We start from the raw sequence: 19,867 nt of genomic DNA on the forward strand, positions 1-19,867 counted from the left end.
AACATCTCGTCTGTACTGTTACATCAGCACGGTATGAGAATAATGAAGCGCTGGAGCTCACGCTGGCTCTGCTCTCTGTTTGTCTCAGCTCATCCACTGTGTCTATATGAGGGCAAAGCCTGTGATTAGAAAATGAAAATCTCATTTTTCCTACCCAGCTCCATGCCAGATAGACAGAAAATGAGAGTGTGGTGGGCTGTATATGATGCTACAGCAGCTATGGGCTCTGATATTATATAACGGCCTGTGTGTGTGTTACTCTGGAACATAGGAAAGAGTGAGGCGTCTTTCTTTGCACACCATTAAGGGGACGACGGTGGAATTTTCCGCTTTTCCCTGGGTGAACATTGAAAGGATTTGGTTCTACAGGGCTTCATACGGTTAACATGAGGCTGCTGCTGCTGTGTGGCACAGAGGCCTGCTTGTTGCCTGTTGCTTGTTGCTTGTTGCTCGTTGCTCCTTGTGTCTTTCTCACTTGTCTGCCTGTTGTGAGCTCTGATGCGCAGCCTGTGTTTGCTCCTTAACTGCACTACCATGTGATCATGTGGTCATCTTACACTGGCATTGTTTTCAGACCAGCTCAGTAACCGTCTACACACGCACACGCGCGCGCTCACACACACACAAGCACCCAATTACACAGCTTCTGCAATGCAAATACTGTGACTGTGACTAACTGCGAGTTAAACAGATGACTTGTGCGTTCGTGTAAAGATGCCCCCCCCCCCCCCCCCCCGCCTCCACATGGAGAGGCGGTGTTGTGTATCAGGTTGTGTTTCATCTTTGAGCACACAGAAACATGATCAAAATTAAATTACAGACCAACGTTTGCTTTTCAGAGCCTCACCTTCTCCACACAGGTTCAGCTCCAAATCATCACCAGAATGTAGCAGGAGTCTCTCTATCTATCTGTCTGTCTGTCTGTCCGTGGCCCTTGGGTGCTCCTAGTTTGGGCATTTCTCTCCTCCTCTGAGGGACGAGGTCATTCTGACTTCTTCTCCCGCTTGCTGGACTGCGTTCGTGTTTATCCGAGGAGCTGGCCAGCACCGGACTCTGCAGATTCCTCATTTGGAAGCAGCTCCTGTTGAGAGAAATATCCAACCACATGGCCCACAGGCTGTAAATCTAAATGTGTGTGTCTAAATCCGGCCCCCCTACAAAATGGAAGGGTTTATTTGATTGTTAACAGTCTGTACTTTTATCTGGGATTCCATATGGGAGGTGTTGGATGTTGGCTGTCTGTCTGTCCTGTGTGTGTGTTTGTCCACCAGATCTCAGGTGTAGGAGCACGGTGTTGTTTGCTGCCGTTAATATGCAAACACCCCACACACAGATTGATTCCTCAGTCGTCATAGCTTACTCAGCCTGTGAACCAGACGAGGCTGGATCAAGGGAGGAGACGGATGCGGTGTCTGGTTTGTTAGGTTTGTTGTGTATCTGTGACGCGTCATAAGGAGTGTGCTCATCGGTCTGTTTACGCAAGTCTCTACACACCCGCACGGTGCTGGGAAGAGCCTTTGCATGCGTGTGTGTGTGTAAACACGCGCCTGTGTTTTCTGTGGTTTTACAGGATCTCCCTTGTCCTTCCATCTGCCTGTTTGCCCGCCACCGGCTGTTTTGAGGTCGCTATTTAGCAGCATGCCTTTGGTAAAGCATGATTTACCCTGCTGCCCCCTCAGCACTGGAGGCTCTGACCCACTAACCGGCGTGCAGCGACAAACGGCGCCTAACATGCAGATTCATGCTGCCGTGTCAGGCTGGGATCAGGGTTACTGTACGGCTCAGTCTCTGGAGGGAGATCATGGCTCAAATGAACGCTGATACAAACGATTGGCTGTAGCATTGCAACATGAATGTATTTTGCCCCAATAAAGTGCTTCCATCAGTAAAAACCTATCCAAAAATCAATGCTTAGATTAATATTATAAATGCAGATTGAACTCATTTTCACCCAAACAGACTCATATAGCAGCTCTACTAGTCTCCACTCTTTTGAAGCTCTTGGCTCAGGCTGTTGTCCCTCAGTGTGAACACAGGTCATTGTAGTAAAATGTCACCAGACCGAATAAGGTTTGGATCAGTTTGATTGTGACGGGAGTGTGACGGGACGCTCTCACACACTCTCTCACAGCCTGACACACCTGATTTGCATTGAATAGGTTTTTTTAGCAGCAGTGGCAGTGCAGTTTGTTTATCTGGTGTATTTGCTGTAGAGAAGGGGTCAGGGGGTTTGAACAAGGCTCACCTTATCCTCGGGTGTGTTTGCTCTGTGTGTTTGCAGAATGTGTGAGTCTGTGCCTGTCAATACACACTGAATGTCAGAGTTCTCCACCATCAGCTCTTATAAAACTTTCTGGAGATTTGAATTTCTCCTGCTGTCTTTTATCATTTGTAGAATATTCTTTACATCTAATCCACATGGTCAAGTTTGAGATCACACACACACACACACACACACACACACACACACACACACACACACACACACACACACACACACACACACACACACACACACACACACACACACAGCAGACGTGTCACTGCCTGCTCCTCATCTGTGTCATTCTAAAGGTTTTCTTAAGACGTTCTGTGCATTTCATACATGTTGCTTTCCCCTGCTGTGTGTTTGTGTGTGTGTGTGTGTGTGTATTTTAAGGATGCCTTCTGATAGAGACGGGGCCTGCTCGGGCATGTTGTGTGTAATGCGAGCAGTAATGTGAGATGTGAGGCTGGTGTGTTGCTGCATTCGTGGAATGCGTTTGTGTGTGTGTTTGTGCGTGTGTGTGTGCCACATGATTTTGGTATGAGCTAAAGCAGCAGTAACTTTACCCCTCGTCCCGTCTCAGTCCTGCTATAAAAAGAAATGATGCTGCTGATGAATCAAAACGGGGTCGATTGGTGTGTGTGTGTGTGTGTGTGTGTGTGTGTGTGTGTGTGTGTGTGTGTGTGTGTGTGTGTGTGTGTGTGTGTGTGTGTGTGTGTGTGTGTGTGTGTGTGTGTGTGTGTGTGTGTGTGTGTGTGTGTGTGTGTGTGTGTGTGTGTGTGTGTGTGTGTGTGTGTGTGTGTGTGTGTGTGTGTGTGTGTGTGTGTGTGTCATTGCTCACAGGGTATTGGACAAAATGAGAAGACACTAAACAGTCACTAAGACTCTTAATCCATCTGCCTCCTCTGTGTCTCCATGCGAAGGTGTGCGTTCTCATGGAGGTGCATTACTGTTGCCATGGGGCTGACTCCCCCCCCCACCCACCGCCCCATTATGGTGTGACTTACAGAAGAGAGGATGTAAATGAAGGCGAAATGAGACAAAGGATGGAGGGAAGAAGAAAATAAGAGTGAGGAGATAAGAAGACTGAATAGAAAGCAGAGACGATGAATGAGTGATAATCAGTCTGGCGGGCGGGGGGTTAAATGGTGTGATCGATTGTTTAGAAGCTGTTTGAATTCTTTGACTCCTTAAGTGTGTGGTCATATCTCATCTGGCCTCCTGCCGTGTGTCTCCGGCCTGTAAGGTGCCAGTGTTCACCCCTGGGTGCTTCAGTGCCCCAATCTGTGTTTAGCTTTGTATACATGACTTTTAGTGTGTGCACGTGTGTGAGTCTACCACAGGGCGGTCCGTCTGGAGCACCCCGCCCTGCTGACTCCCTTAAATAAGCACTGTTGTGTGTTTGGACTGTCAAGACTAAGGGCAGTGCGCAGGAACTTCCTTAAGCTGCTGATAGGAATGCAGGCATTTAAGTGTTTCACAATAATCTGAGACACAACTTCTACAAGACTTTTCACACATTTGTCAAGTGTTGTCGTTCCAGCTTCTGTGCTGCTGCCCTCCAGGCCCAAATGACAGGATATCCTTGGCCACGCCTCCTCCTTAATGATATTCCTGCTCATTTACTTTCATTCTTACTTTTAATATTCTCTTGTAACGATCTATTGTAAGGAAGTGCTAACAGGGTTGTATACTGTCGTTTCATCTGAAGTCCATTGTGCTGCCGTGCTTGGTCGTTCCTAGGAAAGTTAAAGGAAAGGTCGTCATGTGAACAGGAAGTGATGCGTTACAGTCTTGCCAGTAACTTGTTTGGATTGTTGAGAAAAAGAAACCAGGTTGTTGCTGTGGGCAACAGATGGCGAAAATGGCACCACCCACAGATGAATGAGTAATGGCTGTTTCCATCTGTGTTTGTTGGTTAGTTTGGTGTTTAAGAGCGGTTACGCAAAATGTCACAAGACAAACTTTGGTGAATCACGATAGATGGGAGGCGTGATCCACGGATCAACCCACGGTGTTTTGTTGCCAGTGCGGATCCGTTGGATGATCCAGGAATGTTTGAAAATGAAACCTAGTGTCCTGAGACAAGGCTCTTATCTGGTGTCTGTTGCTGTATAGACTTGGAAGATGGACATAAAAGTGAAGCATTTGATGTTAGACGATCTATACATGCAGTTCGCTCCTGAGACGTTTGGACAACCAATGTTAGAAATCAGTAGTAGGCCATTACATTGACTTCCTCAGCCTTGGTGGAGGTATGAGTGCCTTGCTAAATAAAACTCTGGTAGTGGATTTGTGGTATTTTTATCCCCCTTTGTGTTTGTTAGCTTCATGTAGATCTCTCACTGCCCATCATCATACTGACTCAACCTTTTCTTTCACTGCTCCAGGGGGCCTTAAAGTGAATAATTGTCTCCGTTCCCTGTGTTGCTGGTGACTCGGCCATTAGACACAGGAAATACACAACAACACACTCGGTGCGAAACTTTCAGGAAGGTCGTGTGACTACGAGGAAAAGCTTTCTGCTCCCCAGCCTCTCTTCCTGCTGCAGAGTCGCACAGGCGGAGTTTGCCTGAGCGGTGGGAGGAGGGGAGGAGAGGGAGGCGTGTATATTAACCTAAGGAGCAGTGAACACTCAGGTTAGTATACACACACACACACCGGCCCACTTTTGCGCGTGTGTGTATGTACCAGCTGTAAGCGGACACGCTGACTCTTCAGTGCAGCGCGCCTCTACTGATGCTGTGAAGTTGCACATTCTCACCAGCGGTCTTGTTTAGGACACAAACACAGCATGTAAGTACACTTTACAAGCTTTCCTGTTCGGGCAGATCAGTGTGTAAACATAGGGATTGTATGTGTGTACTCTTAAGCGGGGGCAGTTCTGATAACTCTGGAAAGAAGCCTAGGATGAGGAGTGTGTCACACAGTAGCATCAGTGTGAATCTGTCTTGATAAAGTACAGAGAGCGTTTGTATCTCTAATCCAGCAGTGCCCACAATTGTCTCTCTTTCTTGTCGTTGTCTCTGCTTACTTGTCCTTGAGGTGGGAAGCTAAATCTATAAATACTATCCTTGATTCTAGCATGTGGCAGCTTTGTTCTGCGCTTATTTTCACACTCGGCTGTAACCCGGGTGAGAAGCCACATGTGTTGCAGCGCCGACAGGCTTGACGTTGACATTTTATTTCAGGCAGGCAAATTAAAGTATTTCTGTGTGTTGTCACTTGCCAGCTGATGTTGGTAAAGATCTGACAAACTTTGATCAGCCCAACTGTCTGTTTGTCTCTTTAAATGTGTGTGTGAGTGTTGGAGAGTGAGAAATGTATTGACTCAGGCTGAAACGAATGGAAACTCACACTCACTGCTGTTTAGACTCATTTTAGTGGAAAGGCAACCAGGGAATCTATTGGGTAAATAATTTGAGAGTGACTTCTTCTTCTTTACATGTGAGTGGAAGCAATGGTTTGTGTGTGTGTGTGTTTGTGTGTGTCTAGCTGTCCCCTGTATCCAAGCCAGCAGTAAAGCCAAGCCATTGAGGCGACTCCACAGTGACCACGTTCCCTCCCACCTGTGTGTGTGTGTGTGTGTGTGTGTGTGTGTGTGTGTATGAGTGTGTGTGTGTGAGTGGTTGCGTCCATGCCTGCGTGTCTCTGGAATGTGTTCACTGTGGCTCTGAAGGGGTGGGGGGGCTGTTTTCTCTTTCCAGACTCCTGATGTGCAGATTGGTTCGCAGGGTTTGGCAAACTCCATTTTCCGTGCTCCGTTGGAAATCCTAATTTACAAACATTAATTATACAGATCTGACATGGCACTTGTGTAGTTTAGTGCCTGCTGGGGAGGCTCATTGAACCCCTGGGTATTTGTTCTGTTTGGGTAAATTCCAGATGTGTGCGTTCCATGAGGGAAGAATTTACCACCTGCACCCTGTCTCCCTGTCTTTCTCTCTCTGTCTCTCTGTCTGTCTCTCTCACATACATCACACGCACAGACACATACATACGAGTACATACCCGAGCCCCCCCGCCCTTGGGTGTGATTGTGCAGGGATGTGTGTATTTCCTGGGGCCACCGGCGCACAGGCGGGGTGTGTGTGTGTGTGTGTGTGTGTGTGTGAGTGTGTAGGGGGGAGTTACAGGGTGAGTGATGGACGGACAGAGTAGGGGAAGGTCAGACGGAGGTAGAGCTGGAGATGCTATCATAACTGTCTGTGTACGGTTCACTGGATGTGTTCTTTTCCCCTCTGCTGGACTTGGCGCTGCTATGTTCAGTTGCATAACCACGCAGAGCAGATGCTTCATTCACACAAGCTGATCAAAGCCCTGTGCTTTTTCGAAGGGATGCGAGCAACGCGGCCAAAGTGGATCGCCACCGAGCGCCGCGTTTCGAAGCTGCAACAGTTGAATGTGAGCGTTCGATGCTCTCCTGCATGCGAAGCCTCTCCGTCTTCATCAGCTGCTCCCTAAATCAGCCCTGCAGAGGAGCGCCTGATAACCTTTTGACCTCTTGGTTTAAGCTTTTTTTATTGATTGAGAAAATGAGGCTGGGGTGTCCTGGTGGGGTGAGGGGCCGGGGGGGGGGGGGGGGGGGGGGCTCTGTGTGTGTGTGTGTTCATCATGTGATTAGTCTGAACACAGATTGTGGCCTGGTTTTCATTGAGCCTACTGATCATTCAACCAGAAGATGTAGGTTTCAGACCCATTTACTGATCGAAAAATCCTGCAGTCATCCGTCTAGCATGAACAGTTGGTAAATGCAAACCAAAGAAGAGGAGAGATCCAGATGTTCTGTGAGTTTTCTACAGCTTTATACGCAGTCACGGTTATTATCCTGATGTTTCTACACCGTCTAAGCTAGGATGAAGGAAGGAAGGTAAAGGCAATAACGTTACTAGAGGCGTTGCAAGTTTAGCTGCATTGATTTTTCTGGTGTTATTTCTGCTGAGTTCTAGTTAGATAGAGTTAGAGTTAGATAGGTCGGTCAATATTTGAGTGTAAATCACAGCCTGCTTCCTCCACACCAGTTGCCAGTGCTGCGTTCATGGCAAAGAGGCAAAGCCAAGCGCCCAAAAATAGCCCGGCACAGGCTGAGGGCATCGTAAAACAGGGTCAACCTGCTCGTCACACACACAGTCAGAAACAAACTCTCCAGCCGAGCGTGTTTGTTTGTGTTTGGGTCATTGTCACACATTTCCTGTTGGGAAATGCATCATTGCTTCACGCTCCACACTCCAGTGGGCGAAACATCACAGCTGACTGATCAAACACGACTACATCTCCTCTCTCTGCTCCAGCTCAAGGTAACTTTATCACTTTATGACCCTGTGTTTGCTTTATAGAGGTAGTTTCGTGTCTAAGACTTGGTTGTACTCTGGCGATTCTACAAAATGTCCTGTTTTGGGGTAAATTGCACCCAAACTAGTATTTTCTCATGATGGTGTTCTCTTACTAGGTCTGTAGTCCCTTAGTCTTTAGAAGGGACCTGCAGAGAGCCACAGATCAGGTGCTCCAAGGCTCTGAAAGCTACTTGAGGTGAAGCTACTCCTGCCATTGCCTTGGAATGCGTTAGATATGATCATCTACCCGGAATTGTATTCTTTTCTTTCATGGATTGTTGTCCTGTAGTTCATTCTTGGTGTCTTCTCCCTCCTTGGTGGATAATGAAATGAGAGACCATCCTCAAAGTGTCAGGCCTGGATTCAAACCCCCAAAACCATAGCGATACACTAGATTCCTCTCTACATTTAGGAAATCATTGAAATCGTGTACGTCTTCATTGAGTCATTTCAGTGAATTAGCATTTCCATTATTACATTTTTAGCTTCCGAGTGTTCGGCGTGCAGAAAGAGGGGGAAGTCTGGCGCGGTCTTTGTTTCTATACAATTCAGGGTCAATGTCCGCTGGGACCAAGGCCGGCGGCATATGCCAAGCCTGCTGGCGTCACAGAACACACACACTCTAATGCACTTTGTCCCTACTGTATCTTCCTGTTAGCCAGCCCCTTTAATTTACAGGACCGTCTCTCCTCCCTGAACCCGCGGCCTCACGTGTCGCTGTTTGCTATTTGTGCCATTCAGTCTCTCAATAACCAAGTGCTTCAAAATTGCTCCCAGTCATAGGCTTTCCCTATAATTAGACAGTATTTAGGCTGTTTGGTAGGTGACCATAGTCAGCTGTGCTACTCATCTGTTCCTTTCAGCTGCAGCACACACACACACACACACACACACACACACACACACACACACACACACACACACACACACACACACACACACACACCTCCCCCTTAACAGGCTTTGAGCTTATGGAGATTTGTCTAAAATGCTCAAACGTATGCACACAGTAGTCTTCTATGTAACCTTTTCTATATTCTCTGGCTGAGTTATGACTCAGGCGCTCGCACTGTAAAACGCAAACAACTGCTCTTTCAAAGACAGAACAGGACTCAGAGTCATATCATTACCCGCTAATGTGGCGGTTGGAAATAAGAGCCGAGCGTTAAAGGAGTCGGATTCATAACAACACAGCGGTTTGCATAGTTTCATGATAATCAAACCACACACATTTCCGTCGTGGAACAGAAACATAATTCCTCGGTCTGCTGGCTGTGGTCGGTGACCGCGGTTGGCTTTGTCGCTTTTGGAGACATCAGCTGCTTCCCTAACTGCACGGGCAGACCGTCACGTGAATGGAAAGAAAACCATAGGCGGGCAGTCGCAAAAACACATCGTTGACTGGACAGACTGAGGGATGTTTTTCTTTGCAGTGGGAAGTTATTCCTAACTCATACAGACACACACACACGTGCCTGTGCACAGGGTCTCTACATTAGATTAGATCATCCTCACCTTGATGGGAGGCAGGTAGCAGTACAAAGCACAGTTCATACACACTCATTAGTCCCCCAGCAGATTCCTTTCAGCTGTCACGGCCTTACACACCCTCTCCATGAATGACAATAGCTGCTGTTTTAAGGACTGGAGACTGTCCAGGCAATATTTGCATGCAGACAACTCCACTCATTTCAGGGCATCAAGGCACATTAGCATCTACACTCCTCTAAATGTGCCTTCAAACTGGACATGAATACCTTTAGCAGCTTCAGTTGGGGCTTAGTATCCCACCCTTTGTTTGGCACTGAATTGACAACGCTCATTGCCAGTAACTCCAACTTCCCCCCCATCTCTTTCTCTAGTGCGTCTACTTTTCTGCCTCCGGAAAGACCCGTGACCCAACTGTTTGGTTCAGATTTGCTCAATCCGATTGACTTCATCCTGTGTTGGTTCCTCCCAAATCATTGGCTAAACAAACCTTATTTAGCTAATCAAGTGTTGGCACAGCAAGCAGCGATGGGGAAGTGTACAGTAGTGTGGTTGTCAATCGTGGTCCCTGGAAAACCACTGCAGTGTTGAACTAGAGAATTATCCCTTTAGTCCCAGCCCCTCTGCGTTTCCGTTATTATTTCAAGGATATTAATCATGTTTCAAAGTGGTATGACGGAGGCCTAGTGTACTCAAACAAGGACAGAGACACTCGGTGAGCCAATATGTTAGCATGAGCTTGTATGTTATGAGAATATTCCAGGTGAAAAGGCTTCTCCTGTCAGTGTGTGTACATGTCTTATCTCATTACACGTGAAATTGCTACCTCTGGCTAAATGCTAGTTGTGTTGAAGTCAATGACAGAGTCCAGTCAAAGTTTGGTGGTGTTGTAAGAAGCGAGCCTTTATGTGGGCAGGGAAAGGCTCTAAATTTGTACCGGCGTGATGTTTTCAGGGGAGAGGCCTGAGTAAAGCTAATGACAAGGCCGCAGTGTGCCGGACCTGAGGTGTCTGAGGTTCTCTCTGACCGGACGCTTCTTATGGACTCTGCCCTCGACAAGCGTAAAGCATCCATAGATTAGCTACAGCTACTCCCACTGCTGTTTGGTTTTGCTTTTGCTTTCAGCCGAGTTTGTTTTGTTCTCCTGGAACATAAGTGATTTACTGCACTCTGCGGGAACACGTCGGTCCAGTTTAAACATGTTACTCATGTCACAAACACACCTCAGATCATTTCTATTTGTCTATGGGATTTCTGTACGTCACGCTTTAATGTCACTTAAAGAACTATTTTCTGAATATTAATATTTTAACCCTTAAATTATTAGCTTTGATGGATGGATGATCAATTTGTTTTTGTAATCCTCGTCCTAACTTGCATTTCCACCTTGAAACAAAGTTTGCCGTTGAGTGTAAGCTGGCCTGTTTCTGTAAAATTGTCCTTTGCTGTGAAGACCAAAGTGTGTGTGTGTGTGTGTGTGTGTGTGCTTGCTTAAGCGCTCTGTGCTGTTAAAGGGGAAAAAGATGGGGGAAAACAGGGTCACATGTTGAGGGAGACAGGAAGGCAGGCGGCTATAAAAAGACTAATTAAAAATGTGTGGATGGATTTGTTGGTGGTGGAGGTGATGGGGGGGTTGCTAAGAAGTGTGTGATGTAACCCCGGAGTTTAATGTTGTAAAGAAGCGATAATGATGAGTGGAGAACAGTGGGGATGATGGGGGGGGGGGGGGACAATTAGTTTCAGCTGTGGAACAGAAGATGAAGGTAGAAACGAGTAAAAAAGAAGAATTCTTAAAATGAGAGAAACAAAGCAGGAGGTGGGCAGAGACTTACAGACGGGCCAGGATGAGTTCCTAACTGCTGCAGCCATCGCACCTACATCTGAAATTAAGCATCTGATAAATTAGAATAACACAGAACTTAAATTGAAATCAAACAACCATTCCCTGTGAGCTGTCTGTCTATTGTTCGGACGCCATCGACACCTTTGTCTTTGCCTCTGCAGCCATGACGACAAAGGAGGGAGCAGTTGGAGTTTGTTGGGGTTTAGATTGTAGAGCCCTGCTGAGCTTGATGCAAGTCATTGTAAAATATTGCAGCTGTTTCGCCTGTTGTCCTCCTCTCTCTGTCTCTCTCTCCTTCTTTCTCTCTCTCTCTCTCTCTCCCCCTCACTCTCTCCCCCTCACTCCCTTTCACCGAATTTTCATTTGAATGAAAATCTTCCCTCAGTGTTTTGTTGTGTTCGGAGGGGGGGAGGGGTCCAATTGGTCAGACTCCTTTTTGAGGAGGACCAATGGCAGCGCGGCTCCCTCCTCTAGCCACGCCCCCCCGGCCCCTCCGAGGCTCCCTGCCTGCCGTGCCATTGGCTGGCTGGGAGGAGCCAGGCTCTGTATTAAAGCCTGTCCCGTCTGCTACACTTCAGTGTATTACTGAGACCCGCCTGCCTGCTGGAGGAGTGTGAGTGCGTGTGTGTGTGTGCGCGTGTGTATCGGAGTGTGAATGCTTTTGTTAGTCAGAGGAGAAAGCGTGACAGAAGGCAGGCTGCTCTTCCACTTTTCCCCTGTGATTCTCTGACTTGGACTTTGTTTTTGGTCTCCAGGACTCTGAGCTTCTCCAGCTGAGCTGCCGGTTCAGCTTTTTGTGTCGGAGCACAACTTGACACACAAGAGACGGCTCACACACACACAAGTTTGAGCCAAGGAGACCGTTAAAGCCGGCTTGTTGACGCTGTCGTTTCTGGCTGGCTGACCTGCTCTCCCAGATACCAGACCTGTGTTTTGGTTGAAGAGCTTCCGTCTGCTCTGCTGGGGCGGACCGGTGACCCCGACACCACAGCCTCAACCCTACAGGGTCACCTCTGAGCTAATAGAGGTGGCCTGGCCCAGCCTGATTTGGAATTTGACCCCGACTAACCCCATCCTACAAGAAGCCTTTCACTGAGCCCGGACTGGGAAGAGGAAGGATAAAAGAGCAACGGGCGACAAGGAAGAAAGGAGCAAGAGAAGGGGAGAAGTGAGAGCAGCAAGCATCAGAGTGACCGGTAAGGAAGTTAAAGTGGCTCTGGGAGTGAGAGGGGGGGAGGGAGGGAGAGTGACGGGGGGTGGGAAGAAAAGAGAGAATACAAAAGAGCTTTTTTTTCTTAAGCTTCCAGGGGACATGTGGGAGCTCTAAAAGGACATTGGTTGTCCATTACAGCTTTTCTCTTCCCACCCACCTCTCCTTCTGTCACTTCTTCTGCTTCTCCCTCATGAAGCCCTCGCCTCCTCCTGTCTCTAACATCCTGCTAGATCCATTTAACCAATGTTCAAACTGTTCAAATGCTGTGAATAGAGAGGATCCCAGTCTAATTCTGCCTCTTGGCTCTTGTTTGGTCAGGAAGTCTTCATCATACGTTTGTCTCTTTACAGCAAAATGTTTTAGCCTTGTAAGAAAACAGGTTCTTAAGTCTCTCTCTCTTTCTCTCTCTCTCTCTCTCGCAGGTCCTGCAGAATGCCTGTAGAGACCCTGCGACCGTCAGACGGCCGTCTGGCCGGGGCTCCCTTCGCCTCCGCCATGCCCTTCCGCATCCTCAACAAGGGTCCAGGCTACTTCCGCCGCCAGGCCGAGCCAGGCGCCCGTAAACTCAGCGCCGTGGAGCGTCTGGAGGCCGACAAGGCCAAGTATGTTAAGAGCCAGCAGGTGGCCCTCACCCGCCAGGCGCCAGTCAAACCACCAATCATCCGCAAGCCCCTGGTTCCTCCGGGCATGATGCTCCAGTGTCAGATCAACACGCCGCCAGCACGGAAGATTCAACGCTGTCCAGCGGATGTAGAGAATGGAGGAGGGAGAGATGGACTCAGGGGGAGAAGAGGACCCGCTCTTAATTTGGATATTCTGAATAATCTGATCAATGATGTTTGTGATGCACCTATGCCCTCCTCTCAGTCATCTTCCTCCACCTCCCCCTCGTCTTCCTCTCCATCATCAGGGGCTAAGAGCATCAGCAGCAGCCTCTCAGCAGAGCAGGAGAGGAACAACCAACTCTTGAACAACGTCAAACCGTTAAATAACGCTGTAACCACCTCCTCCTCCACCTCCTCTGGTACCTGCTCTCCTCTCAACAATAACCTCCGCACCCCCTTAGCAGAACCCAACCGTCGCCCGCCCCCTGTTCCAGCACGGACTCCTCGCATCGGTGTCCCAGCACCGTACAGCTCCCCTAACTCAGTGACTGTGCGGCGGGTGGATGTTCGGCCTCAGGCTGAGATCAGGAAGCCGCTGAGACGCCCCATTCAGCCCCAGATCAGGCCCAGGCAGACTGCTCAGGGTCAGGTAGGCCCCCCACTGGTCCCACCGCCACCTCCACCCCAGCAAAACCAAGCCCAGCCTCCTCCTCCTCCTCACCCGCATGCCGCCTCCCAGACCCTGGCGTCCCCTCCAGCCTACCTGCCCCCCAGTCCTCTGCTGGTCCGGGCGGGCATGATCCCGCCGTCCTCGCCCGCTTTCACACGTCTGTCCAACGCCAGCTCCAGGGGCTCGGCCCGGAAGCACCCATCCCTTCACCGCTCCAAGTCGGACCTGAGCGACCGGTACTCCCGCGCCACGGCCGACCTGGAGCGCTTCTTCAACTACTGCGGGCTGGACCCAGATGAGGTGGAGGGGCTGGGCGGAGTAGAGCGCTTCACCAGGGCCAACTCTGACATCGTCTCCGTCTCAAAGCTGCGGAGCGTCAGCACGCCCAGCTCAGAGTGCGGGGACGAAGCCGACAGAGTAAGGGAGGACGGAGGAGGCGACGACGAAGAGGACGGACCCGCCAGAGCCAGCGACAGGGTTCCTTACGGCATCTCCGTCATCGAGAGGAACGCACGTGTCATCAAGTGGCTCTACGGCATCCGTCAGGCACGAGATGCTGGCAGCGCCGTCTCAAACGTTTAGACTGAGCACACGACACAACGTGGACACACAACGGAGACGTCCTGGAGAAGGATCCAGACCGTGCAAAAGACTTCTTAATTTATTGAATGAAGGTGTGTGGGGGCTCGGCTCCTTCATATAGATGTATATGAACAGTATAGTAAAGACTGTATCTCTCCTGTTGTATGTTCTGTACACACGAGTTTGAAGAACGGAGGCCGATTGCCCCTCTGTTCCACTTCTGCTGCCTTACTTTGCATTAAAGGATAATCCAATACTTCTGGTTCCTTTGAAGCCTTGCATTTATTTTGGAAATCACACGACAGACTGGTATATTTTTTACAAATCTGGGCTGCAGGTCAGGACTGTGTTCCCCCGGAGACAGAATGGACGATTTCCCCGATTTCCCCCTCCGCTCAAATGAATCCTGAACATTGTCGCTATACGGAAGCAATAATAATGTTATAAATGATGATGGTGTTGATGAAGGCTGAGGATCATGTTATGCTATTGTGGTTTCTCATGCTAAGGTACTTTGTGTGCTTGCGTGTTTGTGTGTGTGTGTGTGTGCGCCAGAGAAATGCACTGCACAATGATATGGACTTAAAATGCTGCCCGGTGTGAGACGACAGGAGGAACCATGTTGATACTGTGAAACTTCCCCTCTAAAGCTTCCATAAACACATTGTACGTTTCTGAAACCTTTTGGCTGTAAGACTGTTATTGTACACATTTCTGTCAGCATGTTGGTGAAACTCTATTTTGAAGTTTTGTCATGTGGACAAAGCACAACATCACTGTATGATCCTAGATCCAGTGCAGGTCAGGGACAGTGTGTGTGTGTCTGTGTGTGTGTGTGTGTGTGTGTGTGTGTGTGTGTGTGTGTGTGTGTGTGTGTGTGTGTGTGTGTGTGTGTGTGTGTGTGTGTGTGTGTGTGTGTGTGTGTGTGTGTGTGTGTGTGTGTGTGTGTGTGTGTGTGTGTGTGTGTGTGTGTGTGTGTGTGTGTGTGTGTGTGTGTGTGTGTATGTGTGTACCTGACACACAGGCCTCGTGTCTTGGATTATGCTGCGATGATTCAGTGAGAGAAATATGTTGAACATGTATGTCTGGAGAGAACAGAGTCATAAGATGAGGGATGATGTCATAAGCGGATGTTTGGAGTTAGCGTAGCGTAAACAAGTTGTTTCCCCCGGCCAAATTAGGAGACTTATGCAATGAAAGATGATGATATAAGCAATACATGTGGTCCTGAAAGTGTCTCAGGAAGATGTATGTGCTGTAGTCATGGAGATGGACCAATGTTTATCTAGGAACTATCATGTGTTTTTGAATATAAGACACTTCAATCTGTCCTCTTAATGCAATCTGATTGTACCTGCTATCATATTGTAAGAACACTTTTCACACACAAACCAGCATGTCCACACACACAGACACACACACACTGGCGCCAGTCACAAGTGCAAAGGTGTGAAAGTTGTAAACAGGAATGCCACGTGTGCAATACCTGCAAAAAACAAAGTCGGACTGTTGTGTATTTATTTGACTTCCTGTTTGTGGCAGCGGGTGGTAGACAAACTCTTCCTCTCCCCCCTCCTCACTCTCTGGATCTACTTCCCTCACTTTTCGCCACAAAGCGGTGGAGTGTGAGAGTCTGTCAGAGTTTCCTCTGTTTTTCCCTCTGAGCGGTTTCACACTGACGGTCCGATAAGAGGACGGGAGAATGTGATGTTGAACAAAAGTGTGCTGTTAAATTTGGCACTGGATGCCCAAAGAGTCTTAAAGAGAGAGAGAGAGAGAGAGAGTTGAATGCTTCTACATGGTGTATTCTAAACAGTTAATAAATGGCAGTTCCAAGTATTTTCCTTGCTGTTGTTTTCATTCCTATAATTGGACGTAAAAATATCAATGTTTACATTTTTTCTGCGAGTTCTTGGACTTTCATGTTTGTTCCGTACAGGGAGTCCACCTGGTGCCAGCATATGGCTGCAAACATCCACTCCTCTGATTTCTGCAGTGCTTAGGGGAGTGTGTGTGTGTGTGTGTGCTGCCTGTTGCCAAGTCCTTGCTTTTCTAATGTGAACTCTGGTGTGGGTCCAGCTCAGCGGTGGCAGGTGGTCGATCTGTCAAATCTCATTTCAGCATCAATTATAGACGCGCAGCACCAAGAGCCCCGGTCTGACTTTGTGTTTTCTCTGATCTCGCTCTTGTGCAAGTCTGATTGGTGTTGGGTTTTTATTTTAACTCGCACACACGGAATTTGCAAATTTCCTGCACCCGCCGACGTCAATCTAGGCTTCCAGGTTTTGTCTGGAAGTCCCCTGGTCCCTGCTGCCGTACCCAGAGCCGCCGCGCCCTCCGTCAGATCCGTGTACCTTCCTGACAGCAACTGCTCGATAACACACATAGCTGCTGTGTGTGGGAGTGGCAGCACTGAGAAGGGCACGTTGGGCAGCTGTCTGTCTGGAGATGTATGCATACTTCACTCCTAACTTACTGATTCCAGCCAAAGAATTCCACAGTCCTTGAGTTCCTCGTCTGTATCTGTTCTAAGGTTTGGCCACTCTAACCTCAAAATTGTTCCTATTTTCCTCATGTAAGAGTAGCGAGTGTGAGAGAATGTGTTCCTCTCTGCAACAGAAGAGGAAGTAACGAACCAAAACAAACGCTGAGTCCTGAAAGCTCTTTATGAATCACACTGTGACATTAACGCTGCGGTCGCTGCTCCGGCTTCACATCACCGCACCATCTCAGCACGGCCTTGATTCACTCTGTTGCACATTGGGATGTTAAGGTTGTTACAGCGTAGCGGCGAGGTGGAATGGAGCCCAGTGTTAGATCTGATAGATGCGGCTGCGGCTGTGTGGAGTCTGGACTTGATGTTCCAGGGGAGGTGTGATTGATGAGCTGCAACACTTGAGGGAGAGAGGTGGAGATCTTAAAAAAGTGACAGATCACAGAGGCTTAGTGGCCTCGGCGATACAGGGAGAGATGAGTGGCGACGGTGGAGGGGAGGTAACGAGGAAACGTCTGTTAAAGTCTGTCTGAACGCTGACATTTCACCAAGCAATTAACCTTTGGCCCAGATTGCTTGATTTTCCCCGTTTGTGTTGCGTTGCTGCTCTGCGCTGTTGCTTAATGACTTTGTCAGCTATTGCTTCATTGGCTACATCTGGGAAAGGTCATCTGCCTAGAGATGATAGTTAGTTATAGATAGTTTGTTTGGCAGTTGAATTTGTTTGAAATTCATGTCGAGTTGCAAAGTGGCGACTGAAGCTGGAGCGGGAGAGGCAGCGAGGCCAAGTTATGCTTCAAAATGGAGACAGAAGTAGCTGCTCAGTTCTGTTTATACAGCGTTTTGCTGTCTACCGGGCAGACCGACTCCACTCAGCCGTCTGACATCCTGTGGAAAGCTGGAGCCCGTCCTTTATTTGATTGCCAACAGGGCAATCGCACACCACTCATTCACACTTTTGGGCGATTCGGAGTTTCCAGTTGCATGTGTTTGGACCGTGAGAGGGAAAAGCTAATTTAGCATTCCTCATGTGTAAGCAGCCTGAAGCGTCACGTTAAAAAATGATTAACACTAATGATGAAATGTGTGTTAATAGTGCAGCTCCAAAGAGAGGTTAAAGAGACTGATTAGCAGCTGGGAGTCACAGTCATGTACACATTTCACTTGGCTTAGTCTGAAAACACCCCTGGGGAACTTACGTAATCAGCAGCCAATTCATTCTTATTCATCCAAGAATGCTCTCATCCTTACATAAGCGAGCGTGGACACCCTGACCTGCTCCAAAGGGAGCAGCGGAGAGCCAAGATGGCTAAAGCCTTCCACTTTGGGAAAGGAAAACAAGTCGTGGAAGGATAAGATGTCTCTGCTCGCTGTGGTCTCACAATGGATACACAAGGAGAAGGTGCCAGGAAGCATCTCTGAGACGCTCTCACGCTCTCTCTCTCCCCCTCTGCCTGTCTCTTTATCTGACACAGTGTGTGTTTGTGTGTGTGTGTGTGTGTGTCACTATGTCTCCACTGAGGCCGACCATATGTTCATATTTACTGAGACATCAGCTGGGCTCTGGCACCCTGGTAGAAAGCAAACATACATGCACACAATGTCGATCTGCCTGTGTGCGGCTCCTCTCCTGTGTGTGTGTGTGTGTGTGTGTGTGTGTGTGTTTGTGTGTTCATTGCTCGCTGTTGTTTACGAGCTCTCAACAATCTTTGTTGTTATAAAACGGTGCAGGGTAATGTCTCTGTGTGTGTGTGTTTGTATATGCCCCAATTCATGTATGTGTATATCAGTGTGTGTGTGTGTTAGAGGTGGGAGGAGTCAGTCACTGTATTTAATGTTGAGCTCACTTGTTGTTATTAATATATGTCAGAGCTTCATTTACTCATTCTGAAACACCACGACACAGGCAGTAATCTGATTATGGCAGCAGGGCAGATGGGATGGGTTTTTGACTGTGTGTGTGTGTGTGTGTGTGTGTGTGTGTGTGTGTGTGTGTGTGTGTGTGTGTGTGTGTGTTCCCCTCAGATTGACTGTGTATCCTGTGGGAAAACAAAACTGGGTTGTCTGTGTTGGCTTAACATGTTGCAGTGAGCAGGATGGCTTATCTCTCTATACACATCTCTCTCTCTCTCTCTCTCTCTCTTTCTCTCTCTCTCTCTCTCCCCCGCTCCCTCTCCCCATTCCAGCCATTCATTGACACAGCAACCATCCCTCTCCTCCCGCTGTTGCCCAAACACAAAGCAAACTGTGTTGAGTTTATGCTGCACAGTAATGTTAGACCGAGTGTATTGCTTTAATCTGTCAGCCGGCCTCAGATGGTATCAAATACCTTCAGTTTAATTCCACGCTATTACTTTTGGCCGCCGCTCTTGACAGTAATCATGGTGACACAGTCTCAAATGTGGATCCGGTGATTCAGCCAAAGCCGTTAATAACGCATCGTGAAACGCCAAAAATCATCAGCAGTAATCAAAAGCCACAGCTGATCTGTTTACTTTCAGTTCCTGTAAGGACGAGTTGTTTTCGGACTGCAGCTGTGATGTGTTTTTCTGTTTTGGAGGTTTTTGTCTTCAGTTTTGTGGTCAACATGGATCCTTCAGCCTGCAGCCACTTCCCAGACACACATGAGGGCTCTTCAAAACAAAACAAACCCATCTCTGCATCTTGGTTGATCGATGTGGAAACCATTCCCAAATCATTTTTCCAGCCTCATCTGAACTCGCTCATGCTCACACCGACACGTTGCGGTCGCCATCAGCCGAGGCTTTGGCTCTTGTGTTTGACGGGAAAGTGTATGAGAATGCACATCACATTTTGGAACATTGCAGGAATTTTGTTTCCACAGTTGATGCATTGAGCAAGATGGGATTAAAGGTGTTTAGTGACGGATGATGATCAGTCCTTGCTTCCCCACAGGAGGAGTCTGATAAATAGGCAGTATGATTAAGAGTGTTACCAGACTATGCTGGTAAGTGAGCTGGACTGTGGATGTTACACAATGACAAAAACGTACACACACTTACACACACGCGCAGCAAGGGGAAACATTGCCTGACACACTCAGACGGGACGGCACAGAGTTGCATGGAAGAGCAGAGCTACATCATCTAAGTGATTCGGTCATTCTCTTCACCAGGCCCGCGCACACCACACGCACGCACACACACACACACACACACACACACACACACACACACACACACACACACACACACACACACACGCACATCCTCACAGGAGCTACGTAAGACTCTTTAAGGAAGACAAGTGCAAAGAGACACACACACAGTCAATAATTGATCTTGTGTATGAAATGTGTGTGTGTGTGTGTGTGTGTGTGTGTGTGTGTGGTGTTGTTCGGTTCATCCAACAT

General features: G+C 48.3%; 1 protein-coding gene across 2 annotated transcripts; it reads left to right on the plus strand.

The window, feature by feature from the left end:
* Nucleotides 1-4,930: 4,930 nt before the first annotated feature.
* Nucleotides 4,931-15,839, plus strand: LOC143014165 (protein FAM110A). Of its 2 annotated transcripts, none has more exons than XM_076167959.1 (3): nt 4,931-5,062; nt 11,686-12,126; nt 12,566-15,839. In XM_076167959.1, exon 3 carries the CDS (start codon nt 12,576-12,578, stop codon nt 13,998-14,000), a length of 1,425 nt encoding a protein of 474 aa, XP_076024074.1. In that variant the 5' UTR covers nt 4,931-5,062; nt 11,686-12,126; nt 12,566-12,575; the 3' UTR covers nt 14,001-15,839. The 2 variants fall into 2 exon arrangements, with proteins under 2 accessions (XP_076024074.1, XP_076024075.1); XM_076167960.1 differs by lacking the exon at nt 4,931-5,062 and adding an exon at nt 7,501-7,563.
* Nucleotides 15,840-19,867: the final 4,028 nt, after the last annotated feature.

Source organism: Genypterus blacodes, unplaced genomic scaffold, assembly GCF_046128005.1.
Source record: "Genypterus blacodes isolate CSIRO-AG114 ecotype Tasmania unplaced genomic scaffold, CSIRO-AGI_Gbla_v1 ptg000182l_1, whole genome shotgun sequence".
NCBI classification, from domain to species: Eukaryota; Metazoa; Chordata; class Actinopteri; order Ophidiiformes; family Ophidiidae; genus Genypterus; species Genypterus blacodes.

Excerpts from the sequence above, each read along its gene's own strand:
- LOC143014165 (XM_076167959.1), top strand. The coding sequence starts at position 12,576 with ATGCCTGTAGAGACCCTGCGACCGTCAGACGGCCGTCTGGCCGGGGCT.